The sequence below is a fragment of the Eumetopias jubatus genome, unplaced genomic scaffold, assembly GCF_037043125.1.
Source record: "Eumetopias jubatus isolate StellerSeaLion01/CBP00866 unplaced genomic scaffold, mEumJub1_p1.0 scaffold_4, whole genome shotgun sequence".
Taxonomy (NCBI): domain Eukaryota; kingdom Metazoa; phylum Chordata; class Mammalia; order Carnivora; family Otariidae; genus Eumetopias; species Eumetopias jubatus.
Window position 1 is genome coordinate 184,594,922 of NW_028274810.1, and position 22,384 is coordinate 184,617,305.

General features: G+C 36.5%; 1 protein-coding gene across 6 annotated transcripts in view; it reads left to right on the forward strand.

Annotated features, from left to right (window-relative positions):
• RB1CC1 (RB1 inducible coiled-coil 1) overlaps nt 1-22,384 on the forward strand; it is a 91,350-nt gene that overhangs the window by 57,720 nt on the left and 11,246 nt on the right. For 4 of the 6 annotated variants that reach the window (XM_028118968.2, XM_028118967.2, XM_028118966.2 and 1 more), the window contains 4 exons: nt 11,469-11,634; nt 12,960-13,068; nt 13,166-13,406; nt 22,068-22,122. In XM_028118968.2, the coding sequence (XP_027974769.1) occupies nt 11,469-11,634; nt 12,960-13,068; nt 13,166-13,406; nt 22,068-22,122 (571 nt within the window). Of the gene's footprint in view, nt 1-11,468; nt 11,635-12,959; nt 13,069-13,165; nt 13,407-15,358; nt 15,437-22,067; nt 22,123-22,384 lie in introns of those variants that run through there. The other 2 variants (XM_028118970.2, XM_028118972.2) reach the window with 2 other exon arrangements.

A 22,384-nucleotide genomic window follows, 5' to 3' on the forward strand; every position in this document is an offset into this window, starting at 1 on the left:
AGCCCATATGTAACCTCACTTCCTGCCTGTATAGACTGTTGTTCATCAGCCTTTTGAATAGGACTGATTGATACTCACAGAATGTTCGGGTTGCGCATCTGATTATTAAGAGGTTCCTCACAGTCAGACATAATATACTCAGAGAACTGACATGTCCTCATACTTACATATCCTGCACATTTCAAGAGGCTGGTTGTTATTTCTTTTCCAGAAATCTTCCCACCAGATTTCAGTCTAGTTTCTTCAAAGTCCCTCACTATCCAACCAAGCCCTTGGCTGGCCACTCTCTGTGAATCACTGTCAATCTTTGCCCCTGACCATTTCTCCTACTCGGTAACTTCGGTACACTGCTTAACATATTGCCACTGGGAAGATTTCCCTTCACTACTGTTCTTTAGAGCCACTCCTCAGTGGGGCTCTAATACTCAACTGTACTTTTGAATAATGTCAGTATATTTTGCAGCATCATGTTGAAACCAGGCCTGCCATTTTTTTTTCATTCATAGTCAGTGTTAGAGTCCTGATGGAGAGAAAGGAGGCAATGTAGCAGGAGAAAGCACCTTGGGAACTTGAATCTCTTGATCTGTTTGTACCATACTTGTGCCATATTTTCTTGGATCTCGTGTATGCCACATCTAACTTGTGATGGAATATTGCTGTGTATACCCAGCTTTATGGTTTCATGACTTAGACAACATTCACTTTATGATGGGCAGCTCAGGACACACAGTAACTTGGGGGACCATGGTCAGTCTTTCAATCTGTACAGACCCAGAAGCAAGCCACAACTACTTTACAACAGAAAAACAGTTACGCACTTCAAAATTCCAAGGTTCTCAACTGTGATTCTCCTAGAGGACTTGTCAAAAGTTCTGTACAGTATTCATTTCTGCTACAGACACTTCAAGCATCTTCTGGGAAGTGTGACTCAAGGGGCAGAGCAACTTGCATGTTGCTCTGGAACTTACACAGAACAGGGAGTTAGTTCGTAAATGAGTCAGAGCAGCAATACCAAATGTACTATATATATTGCTTCCGAAATTCAGAGATGCTCACCTACAAGCAGCTTGTCCCTTCCCTTAGAGGGAACATCTCATATGACTGGACCACTGGATACTTAGAAATTTCACTGTGCTAACAAGCTCCTGAATTTTCATGGTCTTTATTGCTCATCCTCTGGCATTCCTATGTCTTGCCCTGGTAGCTGAGGTAGTTGCTGCTTCCTATTTACCTGGCCTCAGGAGCATAAATGCCATAAATGTATTGGATTAATATGATATCTTTTTCCCTTTTCCCCACCCCTCTCTTGGATTAGTATTGATATCTTGAGGAATAGCAAGAAGACCAGTATCCCTGCCAATCAGATTTTAACAGAGAACTAGAGAACTGGTATAATCCAGAGATAAGACATCAGAAGTGTGTTGCTGTTGTTGTAGGTAAAATCTAACTGCTGCTTGTGGTCTGTACTAGAGGTTGACAAACTGGCCTCTGGGAATCCAGCTTCCCACTTGTTTTTGTAAATACAGCTCTATTGGAATACACAGATGCCCTTTCCTTTACCTATTTGTTGCCGGTGGTTGCTTTTGGAAGAAATGAGTAGGTGTGACAGATCATCTCACTAACATGTTTACTCTTTTTCTCTTTACAAAAAGTTTGTCAGTCTCTAGTATATATTATGAAGAGGGAAGAAATCACTAAGTCACTAGCTCCATATCAGACAGTAGTGTCCTTGTTGATTTACTCCAGCAAAGAGGTCATATGTGACATAACAGTATTCTTGGAGTCACTACCTGATTAAATTTATGAGAATCCATTATTTTTGTATGTTTTCTACAGGACACATACTTCAGTTGAATAAGAATGTTATAAAAATCGCCCTTACATCATATGAAATGAGAGACTGTTTTAGAGATTATACTTGGCTTTTTTTTACCATAATAGTTCCTCATTCCATAAGTAAGGGAACCAACAAGGAGTCTCTAACAGTTGCTTTTATGTGTATTCCACTAGAGATTCTGGATGTAAGGATGGACCCAAACTCCATTTATCACTTAGCTATTAGTAATCTCCTGATGGACCACAGTGGCATTAGAGCCCCCTCAGAGCCAGTATTCATTTGTCCCCCAGAGGTTGGTTAATTACTTTCCCAGAATACACACTAAGCCTGAGAAGTGGACACAGGTCTCTATGCTAAAGACTATAAAGGAGACAAGATTATAAAACTTTGGCATTGTAGTTGGTGACTGACTCAGATTTTGGGATTAAGTGAGGGGTGGTGATTCTCCTTATTTAAATTAGCTCTCTGAGCACTAAATATTGAGTTTTTAAAAAACAATTAAAGTTTTAATAATCCTTTATCATCCTCTTCTGTTATGGCCCTGTGGACAGCCAGTGCCAAAGATTTATCTGGGTCAGACTTGATTGCTGCTCTGGCTCTGCTTTCTGTAATAATACCACATCATGTCGTTGGTTAAGTACCACTAATTGGCCTCTACCACTCCAGAATCCTGTCATTCCTATTAAATTCATTGAATTTCAGTGATTTCATCTCTCTCTGCTATCCCTGTTTTGCACAGTACCACTACAGAGCTTTTTTTTTTTTTAATTAACATATAATGTATTATTTGTTTCAGGGGTGCAGGTCTGAGATTCATCAGTCTTACACAATACACAGCTCTCACTACAACACATACCCTCCCCAGTGTCCATCACCCAGCCACCCCATCCCTCCCACCCCTCCACTCCAGCAACCCTCAGTTTGTTTCCTGAACTTAAGAGTCTCTTATGGTTAACTCCCTCTCTGGTTTCATCTTGTTTCATTTTTTTCCTCTTCCCCTATGATCCTCTGCCTTGTTTCTCAAATTCCACATATCAGTGAGATCATATGATAATTGTCTTTCTCTAATTCACTTATTTTGTTTACCATAATACCCTCTAGTTCCATCCACGTCATTGCAAATGGCAAGATTTCTTTTTTTTTTTAATGGCTGCATAATATTGCATTGTATATATATATATATATATCTACCACATCTTCTTTATCCATTCATCTGTCAGTGGACCTTTAGGCTCTTTCCATAGTTTGGCTATTGTGGACATTGCTGGTATAAATGGAGTGTAGGTGCACCTTCGGATTACTGCATTTGTTTTTTTTTAAAGATTTTTTATTTATTTATTTGACAGAGAGAGACACAGTGAGAGAGGGAACACAAGCAGGGGGGAGAGGGAGAAGCAGGCCTCCCGTGGAGCAGGGAGCCTGATGCAGGGCTCAATCCCAGGACCCTGGGACCATGACCTGAGTCGAAGGCAGACGCTTAACGACTGAGCCACCCAGGCGACCTGGATTACTGCATTTGTATCTTTGGGGTAAATAACCCAGTAGTGCAGTTGCTGGGTCATAGGGTAGCTCTATTTTCAATTTTTTGAGGAACCTCCATATTGTTTCCCAGAGTGGCTGCACCAGCTTGCATTCCCACCAGCAGTGTAGGAGGGTTCCCCTTTCTCCACATCCTCACCAACATCTGTCATTTCCTGACTTGTTAATTTTAGCCATTTTGACTGGCGTGAAGTGGTTTTGATGTATATTTCCCTGATGTTGAGTAATGTGGAGCACTTTTTCTTGTGTCTGTTGGCCATGTGGATATTGCAGAAATGTCTGTTCATGTCTTCTGCCCGTTTCTTGATTGGATCATTTGTTCTTTGGGTGTTGAGTTTGATCATTTCTTTATAGATTTTGGATACTAGCCCTTTATCTGATATGTCATTTGTGAATATCTTCTCCCATTCTGTCGGTTGTCTTTTGGTTTTGTTGACTGTTTTCCTTTTCCATGTAAAGAAAGCTTTTTATCTTGATGAAGTCCCAGTAGTTCATTTTTGCCCTTGCTTCCCTCGCCTTTGGTGATGTGTCTAGGAAGAAGTTGCTGCTAGGTTGCTGCCTGTGTTCTCAAGGATTTTGATGGATTTCTGTCTCACATTTAGGTCTTTCATCCATTTTGGGTCTTTTTTTGTGTATGGTCTAAGGAAATGGTTGTTTTCATTCTTCTGCATGTGACTGTCCAATTTTCCCAACACCATTTGTTGAAGAGACTTTTTTCCATTGGATATTCTTTACTGCTTTGTTGAAGATTAGTTGACCGTAGAGTTGAGGGTCCATTTCTGAGTTCTCTCTTCTCTTCCATTGATCTATGTGTCTGTTTTTGTGCCAGTACCGTACTGTCTTGATGATGACAGCTTTGTAATAGAGCTTGAAGTCCGGAATTGTGATGCCACCAGCTTTGGTTTTCTTTTTCAACATTCCCCTGGCTATTCGGGATCTTTTCCAGTTCCATACAAATTTTAGGATTATTTGTTCCATTTCTGTGAAAAAAGTTGATGGTATTTTGATAGGGATTGCACTAAATGTGTAGATTGCTCTAGGTAGCATAGACATTTTCACAATATTTGTTCTTCCAATCCATGAGCATGGAACGTTTTTCCATTTCTTTGTGTCTTCCTCAATTTCATTCATGAGTATTCTGTAGCTTTCTGAGTACAGATTCTTTGCCTCTTTGATTAGATTTATTCCTAGGTATCTTGTGGTTTTGGGTGCAATTGTAAATGGGATTGACTCCTTAATTTCTCTTTCTTCTGTATTGTTGGTGTATAGAAATGCAACAGATTTCTGTGCATTGATTTTATATCCTGCCACTTTACTGAATTCCTGTATGAGTTCTAGGAACTTGGGGGTGGAGTCTTTTGGGTTTTCCACATAAAGTATTATATCATCTGAAAAGAGTAAGAATTTGACTTCATTAAATTCATTGAATTTCAGTGATTTCATCTCCCTCTGCTATCCCTTTCCTGCAGAGTACCACTACAGAGCTTTTTGAAGTTGAATTTCTTAAAGCCTTGGTGAAGGGCAATATCTCTGGACCCTCCCAGGATATAAATAATAAATCTTTTCCACTATGCCTATCACCATCTCATTCTTTGGATGCATTCCTCAAGACCAAGGATCAGTAAATGTGTTCTTTAAGAACTATTTTCTAAAATGAAAATAAGTGAGAAGAGTGCCATTTGTTTTATATATTTGCCTATCTCTTTAATGTTTGGCTTAATGGATTCTCCTATCTTCTTCTGCATCAAATCTGTTGCAGTATCTTTTGATTAATGTATGATAAAAATACAGTCTTTAACTTACATGTAATTAGAAAAGAGGAATATTTCAATAACTTTTTCAGATACTTGTGGACATTTCCTTGATGCTAAATCAATATCCAACAAATTATAATTTCTTAAACATTAGTTTCAGGGTAGAATATGAAACTATTAAATGGATTTTTTTCATGCTGTTTATGCTAATATCTATTGAACTGCCTTGCACTTTGAGTGGCTATTTTACTCATGCATAATTTTGTAGCACAATGAATTGTCCATATGAAAAACACTGGTTCACTGAGTTTTATGCAGATCTTGTAAATACTGACTTATTTTATTGAAAGAAAAATCAGATGTGTTAGTATACCTACCAATTTTATGAGAAAGATCTTAAGTACTGGAAGGCTCTCAAGTTCATAGTGGCAGGTACAAGATTTTTTTTTCTATTTGGTTTCTTGGTTTTTGTTTTTAAATAATTTCTGTCCCCAATTTGGGGCTCGAACTCATGACCCTGAAATCACAAATCACATGCTTTACCGACTGAGTCACCCAGGCACCTCAAGGTTTGTAAGATTTTAATTTATTTTTAAAGAATTACATTTTACCATTGGTAACAAATTCTGTCAGTTAATTGAAGTAACAAGCTCACACTGGTCATTTTTGAGAAAATGTCTGTTGAAAACCCAAATGTAAATAACCAAAGATTGTCATTTTTCAAATAGAAATAGTAGAGCATGAAAAATGTAGCTGAGTCAGCACACAGCAAAGCAATTATACAAGTAGTTTTCCGTGAGACAGACATACTTCTGTAAGTGGCTGAAGTGCTTTATATGTACTCATTTCCTCACACTGAATACTAAAAAGGTGCATACTCAGTGGTCAGGATTCAGTAATAATAATTCTTACTATATCATGGATATTGCAAAATCTGCCTTTTTCTTTTCCACTTTGAGTGCCTTGGTGTAAAGAAACAATGACTAAAAGTACGGTTTGGCACTGTCGTCTTTAATTTATGTTAAGGTGTCAGTGATTTTATCGTATGTGCAAATGTCAACAAGGTGTAAGAGACAAATATCTTATGAAAATAGTTTTGATCTTATTGATCCCTTGAAAGTGTTTCTAGTCAAAGTTCTGTGGATCACACCCTGAGAATCACAGATACAGAGATTGGTTGGCAAACTTTGTGTAAAGGGCCACATTGTAAATATATTAGGCTTTGTGGGTGATATGGTTTCTATCCATGTTACTCAACTAGCCAGAGAGAAGTGAGACAGTGTAAATGAATGGGTGTGGCTGTGTTGCAGTAAAACTTTACACAAACAGATAAAGGCTGGATCTGGCCTGCAGGCCATTGTTTGCCTGTGTGTGGTCTAGAATATTTCATCTTTGCATCTTACTTTCTTTTGACATTGGCCATTGGATTCAGGTTTCAAGCAATAAATCTAGCAAACTATTAACATTGAATCTAGAGTCTCTGATTATTGTATCCATACAGATAATACTGGCTCAAGTTACCATTATGTTTGCCTTTTCTAACTCCTATTGGATCTATCCCATACATATTTCCTATATTGCTACCAAAATGAATGGAAAATTTTGCAGTTGCAATTCCTTCTTGGTTAGATTTTCATCTCCCCTGGGATCTGGGGATTTGAAAGTAGAGATGAGTCTGGAATTAATTAAATAGTATGGGAGCCAATTGAGAAGGATCAACTTGTTGAGATGGGAACCTCAGGCAAGGTGACACTAATCTTTTCAGATGAGGGAGTAAAGGCTGCTGCTGGCAAGGAAGGCTTGGTGGGATTGGTAGGGACAGCTGTGGCATTTCTAAAATCTTGCTACCTTTAGTCACCTGATCCACATAGCTATAGTTATCAGCTGTTCTGCCATAGAATGCCCTAATCTGCCAGAGTTCCATTTTGCACTGACAGTGAGGTCATCACTGCCTTCAGATCGAAACAGATCAGAGAATCAATTCCAGATTCCTGTCTTTGTGCTTTTTTTCCCCAAGGATCATATTTGAATCTGTCAGGTTTGAATTTAGAAAACAGAATCTCTTTTAAATATTTCAGGATTAAAGGGTTTAATATTAGAAATAGAACTTATATGAATTTGGGGAGACCTAAGGGAGGGACATGGTAAAGGAGTTGCTGCCAAAGACCTGGAAATCTGTAGGTTCAAAGCCATCTGAAGCACCAAAAGTGTGTGGCTAGTCAGAAAATTGCTACAGTTTCTTGGAGACGTCTACCAATTGTCTACTCTGGCACCAGTGCAGGTAGTTCACTTGGAAACCCCTCATGAACTTAACAGCCCACATAGCTGGTCGTAGCCACTTCTACAGAATGACAAACTCTCTCTTTCTCTTAACCTTCCGGATCTTGTGTGGGTATCTTTCATTGGCAAATTCGAACTTAGAACCTATTGGGAAGGGGGTTCTGGGCAACATAGTTCTAGGCTTCTCTGTCATGCAGAAGAAACAGTTGAAAAAGAATGAGGAAATCTTTGAGAAGAAATGATGCTGAGGTGATGACATGGTCCAGCACACCTCCCTGCTTTCCACTGATTGGTTGGTTGCACATATGCCAGAAGCAGCATGGAGAGACCAACTACATAGGAGAAGCATCAGCAAGATATAAATAAGAGTATTAATTGTATCTGTAATGTTAAAGAACTCCTACAAGTCAGTGAGGAAAAGGCAGGTTATTCATTAGAAAAATGGACAGAAGATATGAACAGCCAGATCAATGAAGAAGTACAAATAGCAAATATGTGAATAGCTTTTCAGTCTATCTAGGATTAAGGAAATGCAAAATTAAAGTAAAATATATTTTTTCCTCCATAACTGGGAAAAACTAAATCAGTAATATACATTATTTTTAGTGGGGGAAAGGGCTTTCTCATACTCCTGTGTACAAAGAAAATGAGTGCAGAGAATGTGTGTGTGTGTGTGTGTGTGTCTGTGTCTGTGTCTGTGTCTGTGTTGTTTGCAAATCTACCTGTTCACAGCTGTGCTTCCAGGGAGTAGTTGATGTAGATCTGGATGAGTACAGGAGGAGCATTTCAGTTTTATAATTTTAATCTCAAAAACATTTAAAAAAACCCACAATAAACAATGTTTACTAGGCCCAGATCTAATATAGTTAATGATAGGAAATAGTTCAAGCATCATGACAGTCTAGTTTGTATTCAGTGCAGATTTTCTAGTTCCAGAAATGTTGGGTTTAATAGGATCTTTTGGCTAGCGTACACTAATTTATTAATGGTGGGGTAACCTATCAACCAGAAATGATTTATTTCAGGTTCTGTGTAAGAGTATGGAAATTTCCAACTGACAAAAAATGTATTTGCTTCCTTCAGTTCTAATTTCCAGGCCATTTTAGGGTATTAATAATATAAGACAGGATTATGTAAGTTTAGACTGGGGGGAGCAACCTGTATTGATAAATTTCTTAGGTTTCTATGCCAGCATTGCTAGGTCAAATAGTATTCTTAATTATGAAATACTATAACCTTTTCCTCATGCCTTCCCTCCCACTGAGCACACATCTATCTCCTTAATCCCCAAAGAAAGTGTGGCCATGGTGCTATAAGAAACAAAACTTACTCTAGCTGTTACTATTTCATTGCTAGGGTTAATTCCCCCTGATGACAGAGTCATTTGAGGCCATAGAGTAGTATAGAATACAACAGAATGATATGGCTAACAGTTCCCTGGAACCTTTTCTAATGGGAGCCTCAAACAATGTGACATAGCATATATAACCACAAGAAACCCCTGTCGCCAACACAGTATGATTGATTGTTCTTTGTGTCTTAAGCTCTCCTTTATTTGCTTTTGCCACCAAGTCTTTTACCCTATGAGTCAGCATATACCTAATCATTTAATGTGCTCATTCTGGGTATTTGGTTCAATGTGGTTTTTTTGTTTGTTTTTTTAAGATTTTATTTATTTGAGAGAGAGAGTGAGAGCACATGAGAGGAGGGAGGGTTAGAGAGAGACAGGGAGCCGGATGCAGGACTCGATCCTGGGACTCCGGGATCGTGACCTGAGCCAGAGGCAATTGCTTAATATTCTGGGTATTTGGAATGATTGTGTATTTACAAAGAGACAATGATGTCTGCACATTCTTGTGTGCCTAGAACTATCTTATCCCCTACCTGCCTCATCCTAGCACAGCACTGACACTTGAAGTTAAAGTAACACTTCTCCAGGGTGCACCAGGCAACCCAAAGTTACAAGACACCTAGAAATTATAAACACTACCCATCGTTGTGTATAACACATACACACGCACACGCACACACGCGCGTGTGCACACACACACGATTCTTAGCATCCTTTCTCATGGTGAAACCTTCTCTCCTTTCTTTGTTACTATGTTCCATTATTCTCACCAACATCCTCACAACAGTCTTTTACAAATCTAAATTTATATTCTGTCATTCTCTCTAGACAGAGTTCTTTAATGACTTTACATCGTACTGCTAATAAAATCCAAAATGTTTTCTGTTCATGATCTGACTCCCCCCCGTCCCCCACCACTTCTCTAACTTCGTTCCTCACTGTGGTCACCTTGCTTACCTGCCTGAAACCTGGCTTTTTGTTTTTCCCATAACAGTTCACCTATCCTGTAACTGTAGGGATAATTCTTCAAAGTATATCTCTTACTTGCCAAAGGTAGACATTAGCCAAACAGTATTGAAGAAAACCTAATACATAAACGCTGCCTGTACCAATTTTAATCCTTAACACTGTTAGTATGTTGAGTCCATATTTATATTCTCGTTCCTGAGTAACACTTTGATTTATGTAGCTTGTAAGATTTCCATCTGTGCTATAATTTTTACCTTCTATACGCCTCTCCTCTAGCCCTAAAGGAAAAACTTTGAAAACAGATCTTTTACCTTATCCTTTCTACTGCATAAGGGATTAGGTGCTTCCCCAGTTGAAATCTTTCTGTAAACTAAGAAGTCTCAGGCTTTGGTAGGGTAATATGTCTCTAACTGTGTATTTCATGTTTGGCCATTTAAAACCATCCCTTAGAAGAGAATGGGCAGCAAATTGATAAGAATTACTAGATTTTATCAGTAAATTTGAAAGAATGAATAAAAGAATCACAATAATTCTTTGTGTGATTATCAATTGCTATATTAATAATATAATAATTTTATAGATTATGAAATTACATCAGGAATAAAATCCACATTGACTAGAAAATGCCTCTTGATTCCAAGGGGCACCTGGGTGGCTCAGGGGGTCAAGTGTCTGGTTGAGCATTGGACTCCTGATTTCAGCTCAGGTCATAATGTCAGGCTCGTGGGATGCAGCCCTGCATCAGGCTCCACCCTCAGCACAGAGTCTGCTTGTCTGTCTCCCTGTGCTCCCCCCCCCGAATAAATAAATTTAAAAAATTTTCAGTATGCCTCCTGATTTCAAAAACATTAAAGTGTAATTTAATATTGTGTAAATGTACATTTAAAGCAATCAATTGACTTAATCACTAAAATAGTTCGGGAATATTTGCTAACATGGCAGCCTCATTCCCATGGTTTAACATATTTATAACTCCTTTGGTGGAATTAATTATCTACTTCATGGGCAAACTTTTTTGATGTAAAAGATTATTAGGTTGAAAGCAGATAAAATTAACTTCCATGTCAGAAATTACAATACTTAATAACTTGTGTTTTTGCTATTTCTCCTTGCCGTGTCCTCTTCTCTTACCTCTGGTGCTTTGTCAGCAACCCCTGAGGGGGTAGCTAGTTTTGAGCGAGGTGAATATGAATTATAAATATGTAGATTTGCTGTGTGAACATTTAAGTTCCCTTTTAGTTTTGTGTTATTTGTTCATTAGTTAACAAAATGAACCAAAACCTGTTTAAAAAATTAAGAAGAGCTTTTCAATATATGTGATCCTCATGTATGTGTTTCTTTTTTTCTTTCTCTGTCGTGTACATTACAGTTCTGGGATTAGCAGAACTGACATTCTGAGCTCTTGAAGGGCATATTGACTTTTTGTATTGAAAACATTCCCAATGCTGGTAGAAGCAAGTTATCCTGAATTTATCAAATATAATCATTATAGTCATTCACCATGTTGGTATCACACATATATAATCTCTGTTAAACTTTTCCCTTTTACTTGCTTCCCTTTCCTTGGTAGATAAAAAGGGTGGAGGGTTACATAGAAATATCTCTAACAGCAATTAATTACTGTTAGGTTTAAGGAAGCTACATAGCCTTTCTGATGTCAACTAATTATGATATTTGGTATATTTGTGACTATATGTTATTTTCAAAAAAAAATTTAATACTGTATGTAATTTCCAAGTCTTGCCATTGAATCTACCAGAGAAGATTCTTCAAGCCTAGTTGCTGAACTTCAAGAAAAGCTTCAGGAAGAAAAAGCAAAGTTTCTAGAACAACTTGAAGAGCAAGAGAAAAGGAAAAATGAAGAAATGCAAAATGTTCGAACATCTCTGATTGCTGAACAACAGGTATGGTCCCCCACCCTCGTTTCATTTATTTCAGGTCTAAAGAAGACAAACATAAATTAACAAATATAATTTTTTTGTGTGTAACTGAGGGCATCTCACATCTTAGATGTGATTTTCCTACATTAACCCTGATTATATTTATTAAATATCTTCATGATAAAAGCATTTTTGATTCAGATTAGTTTTTTGTAAAATGAAAGTGCTTCTACTACTTCACACATGATATTTGAATTTTTCCCCCTAAGCGCTCAAATTCTATTATTCTAAATTACATGCTGATCAGTACAAATTTCTTGTACTTTGTATAATTTTTATCCATGTGATGGGCTGGTGGTACATAATCATGGTCTACTGTTGAATTTTGCTGATTCACTTTATTAATAATATTGAGGAATGGGGAGAGGGTAAAGCTTGTGAGGGAAGCAGGGGCACAGACCACTAAGGCCTAGGTTGCCTTGTTTGGGAGCTTGTGCTTCACCTCAGGCACCTGGAGAGAAAATAAAGGAATGTCACAGTTGGATTTATACTTAATCAGGATTGTCCACTGGTGTGGGGAGAAAGAATGGAGATCTGCCAAACATGGGCAACTGTGGGGACAGTGGGGTGGCTCAGTAGGTTAAGCGTCTGCCTTCGGCTCAGGTTATGATCCCGGGGTCCTGGGATCGAGTCCCGCATCGGGCTCCTTGCTCAGTGGGGAGTCTGCTTCTCCCTCTCCCTCTGCCTGCTGCTCCCCCTGCATGTGCTCTCTCTCTGTCTCTGGCAAATAAATAAATAAAATCTTTAAAAAAAATGCATCTCAGATCACCAGTGACCTGCCTAAAAAAAATAAAATTATCTGTTAGTGCTTTTCCTTTGACAATAAATACATAGACAATAATGAGAAAATAGAATCTGGGGTGCCTGGGTGGCTCAGTCGTTAAGTGTCTGCCTTCAGCTCAGGTCATGATCCCAGGGTCTTGGGATCGAGCCCCGCATCGGGCTCCCTGCTCTGTGGGAAGCCTGCTTCTCCCTCTCCCACTCCCCCTGCTTTTGTTCCCTGTCTCTGTCAAATAAATAAATAAAATCTTTAAAAAAACAAAAAGAAAATAGAATTCATTTTCAAGATATTAAATTAGAGCATATCTTAATATGGAACCTCAGGACAGCACAGTCACATTGTATTTACCACAGTAGAGTATTCTTATTAAAAAATGAACATCATTTGTGAATTGCACTTTATCTTCTCCACATACAGATGCACCATGCAAAAATATCTGCTAGTTTCTTTAGTCCTCGATGCTGTGTACACGCAGGTAATTTAAGTAGTTGTCATTCTCTTGTTCCAGACCAATTTTAACACTGTTTTAACGAGAGAGAAAATGAGAAAAGAAAATATAATCAATGATCTTAACGATAAGTTGAAAAGTACAATGCAACAGCAAGAGCGAGATAAAGGTTAGTAATGTTTCACAATATATTTTTAACTCCATTTTAAAATTAAAAAATCACATGAAATGTTTTTATAATGTTATTTCAACTTGGGGGCCTTCAGATTTGATAGAGTCACTATCTGAAGATCGAGCTCGTTTGCTTGAGGAAAAGAAAAAACTTGAAGAAGAAGTCAATAAGTTGCGCAGTAGCAGTTTTGTTCCTTCAGCGTATGTAGCTGCAGCCCCAGAACTTTATGGAGCTTGTGCACCTGAACTCCCAGGTGAAACAGAGAGATCAGCCATGGAAACACAAGATGAAGGAAAAGTGGATTCAGCAATGGAGACAAGCATGATGTCTGTACAGTAAGTACATTATGTCTTCAACTTCCTTAAGTAATACAGGTTTTTAAACCACTAGTGTGCACTTCTCTAAGCTGAAAGCTCTAAAGATAGGAAATATGGTAGCACTACTGGTTGCCCACAGCCCATATATCTGCAAGTTGTGCCATTTAAACTCCTTTAAGCTATAAATGTGAGAAATATCTTAATACTGCTGCTTGTATATATATATATGAATCACTTTGGCATGTTTTCATACTTTATATGTGCACCAAACTTTCCATAGGCTGCCAGGGTAAGGATCACTGCAATAGTGTCAAGCTATTTTATTTATAGGAAGTGTTTAAATGTTGAAGTCCATTACCTAGGAGGAAAAGGCATTACTATAGTAATAAATATATTTATTTTGATGAGTGTATTGGGTGGGGCAAGGCAAAGGAGTTTTTTAAAAAGTAAAAATGTATTCAGCTTTCCGTTTGATTTAAAAGAAAGGAGTAGAAACTGGTTAACTTGAGTTTTGGGGAAAGATACAAGGTTTTAAGAATGTAAGTGAAAAATAGAGCAAATTAATTCAAAAAGGCAAGGCACAAACCTCTAAAGAGCCCATGGTAATTAGAAAACATAAATGACGAAATAAGTCAAAACATGTGATGAAAAGTTAACTGACCTACCACAGTAAAACATCTCCAAAAAAAAAAAAAGCATCCAGTTGAACTCTACATATGAGAAGCATGTAAAGAAAAATGATAAGGGGAAAAAAATATATAAGCCATTCAAAGCAAAAGTTTTTTATAAGTTTAAGAAAAAGTTTCACATGTAGAAAGGGCACAATTTTACCGTAAGCAATTGGTTGTTAACTTGTAGATGCTTGAAAATGTGACTTTGATCAATTGTGTATGAATGAAAAATGGATTAAAACTAGAATGAGAATTTTTCAGAGCCACAGTAACAGTAGACCTTCCTCTCAGGACACAATGAAGTAAAAAATAAAGCAATAAAGAAACAGTTAAGAAAATTCACTATATACCAGATCACAAAGGGAGTCTCAAAGTTCGAAATATTGATATAATTCCAGCCACAAAACATAAGCAATTGAAAACCTGTAACAAAAATAGAAGTTTATACATTTGGAAATTTGAATACCTATATATTCAACATAGGTATTGATAAGAAAATGGAAATTTAGTTATTTAAATCTGAACAAAAGTATCAAAAAATGAGATATAATAAAGGTGGTAACACTGGAAGAATTATAATCTCAAGTATATGTATTAGAAAATGAAATTGATAAAAGTATATGAGCCATGATAAATGAAATATCAAGCAAAACGAAGGTATAAGTAAATATGTGGAATGAATAGAACCATAACCACAGGTATGGTTTTAAAAATTATACAGAAGAAGATAAAGATTAATTTCATTTTTGTTATTATAGGTGTAAAAAATCCAAAAGACAATTTCAGCATTTCAGGTACAATGAAGTATTAAGATGATCATCATGACTCAGTGGAGTATTTCAGGAATACAATAATAATAATTAAACCTCAGAATATCTCAGTGTAACCAAATTCACTGATCACATGGAAAGGATTATGTGATCATCTAGATAAGAAATAACAACTGATAAAAGTCCGTGTCCATTAAAAATATTTTTTTAGGGACGTCTGGGCGGCTCAGTTGATTGGTCAGGTCTGCCTTTGGCTCAGGTCATTATCCCAGGCTCCTGGGATCAAGTCCCGCATTGGGCTCCTGCTCAGTGAGGAGCCTGCTTCTCCCTCTGCCTGCCACTCTCCCTGCTTGCTCTCTCTCTCTCTCTCTCTCTCTCACAAATAAATCTTAAAAAAAAAAAAAAGTTAAACAAAACTTAGCAATCTAGGAATAGAGGGGAACTTTGTTTGAGAGAGTATACATGAGACACTTAGAGCAAACATTATATTCAATGTTGAAACATTTAGAAGCATTTTCCATAATTTTAGGAAGAACGCCAGAATGCCAGCTGTCACCATGACCATTCTGCAAGACAATAAACAGTAAAAATTGGCAAGTAAAGTCTTAACTGTCACGATTTCATGATAATATCCTTTTCAAACCACATAGACCTAATAAACTATTAAAAGTAATAAGACTACATCAGACTGTATGTCATAAATATATCGAAATAGAGCAGTTTGCATATATTTACCAGCAAAAGCTGATTTGAATATATATATTTGTGTGTGTGTATATGTACATATATGTATTTGTATATGTATACGTGTATGTGTATGAGATCCCAATGAAAATTTATGGAAATAATTTGTTAGTAATGAATTTAACAAAAAAATGTGCAAGACCCTTGTGGAGAAAGCTGTAGAACTTTATGAAAGGTATTTAAAAAAGGCTTGAAAGTTAAAGATGGATGGAAGTACAGTGTTGCAAAGATACTGTTTTCTCATCAGACTTATTCAGTTATTTATACCCAACTAAAATTTCAACAGGATAAGTAGGTAAAATTTGATGTTGGATGTTAAAATTCATACAGAAAAATAAATGTGCAAAAAAAGTTGATAACATTTTCAGGAAATATCAGTGAGTAGGAATTTATCCTGCTGAATGTTAAGATATAGTCTTAAGCTGTAGACGATAATTCTGTATGTTGTTGATAAAGTCACGGGTAAATAGATTACAAGAATTGGTTGTCTTGAATAAACCCATGGATGTATGGAAATTGATGGCATTTTAAATCAGTTTGGAAAAAGACGTGAGATATTGGAGTAACTTGTTACCTGTTGGTGGAGGGTAACCTATATTTTATATTATATACCAAAAGATGTTACAGATGTATTAAAGACTAAATATTTCTTAACATATAGTATTTCTTAAAGTAGACTACTTTGAATGTGGAGTAGGGAAGCACAAGGAAAAGACTAATAAGTGTTACATCAAAATTTCTCTCTCCCTTTCTCTGTCTCTCTCTTACACACACACACACAGAAATTTTTTTAATTTGATGGATATATCTAGTTCCTTGGTTGTGGTGGTGGTATCATGGGTGTATGCATGTGTCTAGACTCATCAAGATGTGTACATGAAATGTGTGCAGATTTTTGCATATCATTTATTAAACCTCAGTGAAACTAAGAAAAAGAAAATTGAAGCTAGGTCTAGTAATGCCAACTTGGTCCTTTTCTAATTGGCTTGTTAAATGTGCTGGGTTTCTACTTATTTCAACCTACTTTAGAAGTTCCCCCTTAATTTTCTGTTTGTGTTTCTGTTTGTGTGACTTTAGAAAGTCTAAATAACTTTGTTTATTTTAGAAAAATTAAAAATAGTAGTTTAGCAGTCATTCTTCAAGTTCCTTCTTTAAATAAGCAATATCAGAACTGGCATTAAACTCCTTAGGAATTAAAATCTTAGAACCCTTCCAAGTCCTACTGAATGAGAAATCCACATAAAATTCAGTTCTAATACTCTAAGAAAATATAACTATAAATTTAGATATTCTCAACAAAATACTAATAGACCAAATCCAGCAATACATAAAAGGGATTCTTACTGGATTTATCCCAGGAATGCAATATTGGCTGAATATTTAAAAATTAGTTTATGTAATATATCAATATCAATAAAGAGAAAACATTTAAACACTCAGTATTGAGGTGTTGAAGAGAACTTCCTCAACTTAATAAAAGGCATCTAAGAAAGCCCACAAATAAGATCATATTCAGTGATGAAAGAAGAAGGCTTTTTCCCCTAAAAATCAAGAAGAAAAAGATCAGTTGAGGTTCTATAAAGGGCACTCAGGTAAGGAAAAGAAATTATAGGCATCCATTCCATATTGGAAACGAAGAAATAAAACTGTCTCTATTGGTATCTATAACATGATCTTGTATATTGACAATCCAAGAATTAGAAATCTAAATACTTAAGAATAAGTTTAACAAAAGAAGTTCAAGACTCATACAATGTTTTGAAGGTTACAAAACATTGTTGAACAAAATTGAAGACCTAAAAAGACATCCCATGTTCACTGATTGGAAGATTTAATCTTGGAGCACCTGGCTGGCTCGGTCGGTAGAGCATACTATTGATCTCGGGGTTGTGAGTTCAAGCCCCACGTTGGGTGCAGAGATTACTTAAAAATGAAATCTTTTAAAAAAAAAGAAGACTTAATCTTGTTGAGGTAGCAATACTCTTGTGATCTGCAGATTCAACACAGTATTGCTGTTGAAATGTGCCTTTTTTGCAGAAGTGGCCAATGGGTCCTAACATTCATATGGAAGTGCAGTGAACTCTAACCAAAACAATATGCAAAAAAGAATGAAGTTGGAAATGCACACGTCCTTATTACAAAAATTAACGAAAAGTTAGGGCAATCAAGACAGTATGGTGGTAGCCTGATCTATATATGTGTGTGTATATATGTGAATGTATATGTTTATAGATCATTGAAATAGAATTGAGAGTCCAGAAATAAGCCCTTAATATTTATAGTCAATTGAACCTTTGCATTATGGTCAAAGGTGCCAAGACAATTCAATGGAGGAATAGCATTTTCAATAAATGGTGCTGGGACAGTTGGATATCCATATGCAAAAGAATGAAATTACATCTTCTACTTATCTTATAAGACAAATTAACAAAATGGATCATGGACTTAAATGTAAAAGCTAGAATTACGAGTAAGTCTTTTTGACCTTATGTTAGGCAAAGCCTCTTCCTACAAGAATTAACATTTAGAAGATAAAATTCCTGCCTCAGTCAAGTTGCTTAAAATGTAATTGGGGAATTACACATGCAGAAGAATTTAAAACATTAAATTACAACACTACATTACCGCTAATACCAGACATACAAAGAATCGTAAGAGATTACTGTGTGCAATTATTCCCAACAAATTGGACAATCTAGAATATATGGCTACATTCCTAGAAACATACAACCAAACAAGACTGAATCATGAAGAAATGGAAAATCTCAACAGGCCAGTTAACAGTAAGGAAATAATCTGTAATCAAAAACCTCCCAGCAAAGAAAAGTCAAGGACCAGAAGGCTTCATTGGTGAATTCTATCAAACATTTTTTTTTAAAGAAGAACTAATACCAAACTTCCTGAAACCCTTCTAAAACATAGAAGAGGAAAGAACTCTATTGAAGTTATTATATGAAGCCAGCATTACCCTGATACGAAAACCTGACAAGGGAAGGACAAGAAAAATACAGAGCAATATCCCTAATGAACAGAGGCAGAAATCCTCAGCAAAATATCAGTAAACTGAATTCAGCAATACATTAAAAGGAGCATGCAGGGTGCCTGGGTGGCTCAAGTCGATTTAAGCATCTGCCTTCAGCTCAGGTCATGATCCCAGAGTCCCAGGATCAAGTCCCTCATCGGGCTCCCTGCTCACCTGGTAGTCTGCTTCTCCCTCTGCCCTTCATCCCACTCATGCTCTCTCTCACTCTCACTCTCTCTCTGAAATAAATAAATAAAATGCATACACTGTGATCAAGTGGGATTTATTCCAGGGATACAAGGGTAGCTCAATATCTGCAAATCAGTGTGATATATCACATTAACAAAATGAAGGATGACAATCATTTAATCATTGCAATATGTGAAGAAAAAGCACTTGACAAAATTTCCAATGTTCTTTCATGATAAAAACTTACAAAAGTGGGTATAGAATGAATGTACCTCAATATAGTAAAGGCCATATATGAGAAACCCACATCATACTCACCAGTGCAAAGCTGAAAGTTTTTAAGACCAGGAATAAGACAAAGATGCCCACTCTGCCACTTTTTATTCAACAGTGTACCTGGAAGTCATAGCCAGAGCAATTAGGCAAAAAAAGGAAATTTTAAAAACCCCGAACAAATAAGGAAGAAGTAAAATTAACTCTTTGCAGATGACATGACATTATATGTAGAAAACCCTAAAGACCACCAAAAACTCTACGAACTAATCATAAATTCAGTAAAGTTGCAGGACATGAAATCAGTAGTGTTTTTATATGCTAACAGTGAGCTAACAAAGAGATTTGAGGGAACAATCCGATTTACAATTGCATCAAAAAGAATAAAATACCTAGGAATAAATTTAACCAAGGAGGTGAAAGATTTGTAGTGAAAAACTACAAGAGATGGGTAAAATTGAAGAAGACACAAAAATAAATGGAAAGGTATCCTGTCTTCTTGGATTGCAAGATTAATATTGTTAAAATGTCTACTAACCAAAGCCATCTGCAGATTTCATGCAATCCCTATCAAAATTCCAGTGGCATTTCTCACAGAAATAGTAAAGAGCAGTCCTAAAATTAATATCAAACTACAAAACACCCTGAGTAGCCAAAAAGTACTCCTTTTCCTGAGTAAAAGGAACAAAGCTGGAGACCTCACACTTCCTGATTTCAAACTGTACTACAATGCTATGGTAATCAAACAGGTGGCATAAACATAGCTCAGTGGAACAGAATGGAGATCCCAGGAATATATCCCCACGTATTAGGCAACAAAAATTTGATAAGGGAGCCAAGAAAACTAATGGGGAAAGGATAGTGTCTTCAATAAATGGTGCTGGGAAAACTGGATAGCCACATACAAAAGAATGAAATTGGATCCCTGTGTTAACATCATACACAAAAATCACCTCAAAGTGGATTAAAGATTTTGAACATAAGACCTGAAACCATAAAACTCATGGAAGAAAATATAAGAGGTGAGTTCCTTGACATTGGCCTTGGCAGTGATTTTGGGCTTTTTCACCGGAAGCAAAGGCAACAAAGATAAACAGGTGGGACTACATCAAACTAAAAAGCTTCTATATACATCAACAAAATGAAAAGGCCACAACCTATGGAGTGGGAGAAAATATTTGCAAATCATATATCTGATAAATTATTAATGTCTGAAATATGTAATGAATTCACAAAACTCAATAGCAAAGAAACAACCCAGTTCAACAGGGGCAAAAAATAGATGTTTTTTCAAAGATGGCATACAGATGGCCAACAAGTACATGAAAAGGTGCTCTGTGTCACTAATCATCAAGGAAATACAAATCAAAACCACAAGATATCAGTCACCTCATATCTATCAGGATGTCTATTATTAAAGAGACAATCAATAGATAATAAATGCTGGCACGGATGTGGAGAAGAAGGAGCCCTCATGCACCGTTTGTGGGAATGTAAACTGGGACAGCCACTATAGAAAACAGTATGGAGGTTCCTCAAGAAATTAGAAGAACCACTGTATGATCCAGCAGTCTCATCTCTGGGTGTATACATGCAAAGGAAATGAAACCATTATCTCAGATTCTTGTACTCCCATGTTCATTGCGGCATTATTCACAGTACCCAACATATGGAAACATCCTAAGTATTCCTCGATGGATGAATAAAGAAAATGGGTAAGAAAATGGTGAATAAAAATACATAATGGATTATTATTCAGCCATAAGAAAGAAGGAAATTCTGCCCTTTGCAACAGTGTGGATGAAACTGGAGGCCATTATGCTAAGTGAAATAAGCCAGACAGAGAAAGACAAATACTGCATAGTATCTCTTATATGTAGAATCTTTTTTTTTTTTTTAGATTTTATTTTTATTTATTTGACAGAGAGAGAGAGACAGGCAGAGAGGGAACACAAGCTGGGGGGGCAAGAGAGGGAGAAGCAGGCTTCCCGCAGAGCAGGAAACCTGATGTGGGGCTTGATCCAGGACTCTGGGATCATGACCTGAGCCGAAGGCAGATGCTTAACAATTGAGCCACTCCAGCGCCCCTGTAGAATCTTAAGTAAGAAATCAAACTCATAGAGTAGAAAAGTAGTTGCCAAGAGCTGGGAGGTAGGAGAAAAAGGTTGCAAACTTCCACTTACAAGATGAATAAGACCTGAGGATCTATATAACATGTAGACAGTAAATGATAGCACTGTGTTGTATATTTGAAATTTGTTAGGAGAGTAGAATTTCAGTGTTCTCCCTGCCTTGCAAAAAAGGTAAGTGATGGAGGTGTTAGTTAACTCAGTGGGGAGTCTGCTTTCACAATGTGTATGTATATCAAATCATCATATTTTATACTTTGTCTCACAATTTTATTTCCTAGTAGTAGTAGTAAAAATAAAAATACAAGGCTACACCCTGTTACATTTTTTTCTTTTCTAATTTTTGAATACTTTAGTGTGATGGGCAGATTCACACATGGCACAGTGACTAGCACATTTAAAGCCATTTAGTAGTACTTTTAAAGTCTTTATTGATATTTGGTTTATTTTTTTGTAAAATAAAACTTAAAGTTCTTTAGCTTACTCAAGGACGTGTAGCATTTTGTTTTGTTTCTAGTTTTAATGGTAAGGCCACCCAAGAAGTACCACTTGATTGGTAACATGGATTAATCCCACACATAGGAATAAGAATGGTTTTTAATCCCTGGGGGGAAAAAAACTTAAAATTCAGAAGACCTTATCTCTGGAAAAATGCATGCACAAAGTTTTGCTTATAATTTCAGTTTGTAGATCTAGGTTCAAGACCTGGTACAAAGAATATACACCATTGAAATGTGTCCTAATTTAAACAGTCTGCTTTTGAAAGTTTAGTACAAACCTTTAAGTGCTCTGTATTAATAGTTAAATTTCCAGATCTTACTGGAAAATGTAAAGTCCAGAATTTCAACCAGCTTAAACTAAAATAAATCATTCTCTTTTAGAGAAAATAGTCATATGCTATCTGAAGAAAAACAGAGAATAATGCTGTTAGAACGAGTAAGTAAATTGTTTTCCTGAAATACAGCGTTTGCTATGTTCACTCTGGGGATGCAGTTACATAAACCTTGTATTGAAAACATACCCAGTTGTGTTTATAAATTAGATCTTTTAATGGTTACTTTTGTGGTTAATGTTTTGAGAAATCCTGTCATTTTTTTAATCCAACTGGCTAAATGTTTGGCAGTAGTATTTCAGCCCTCTTATTTTCATTTCTTCCCAATAAATGAAGTCTCTATCAGTAAGAAAGATTGGTGGTCTT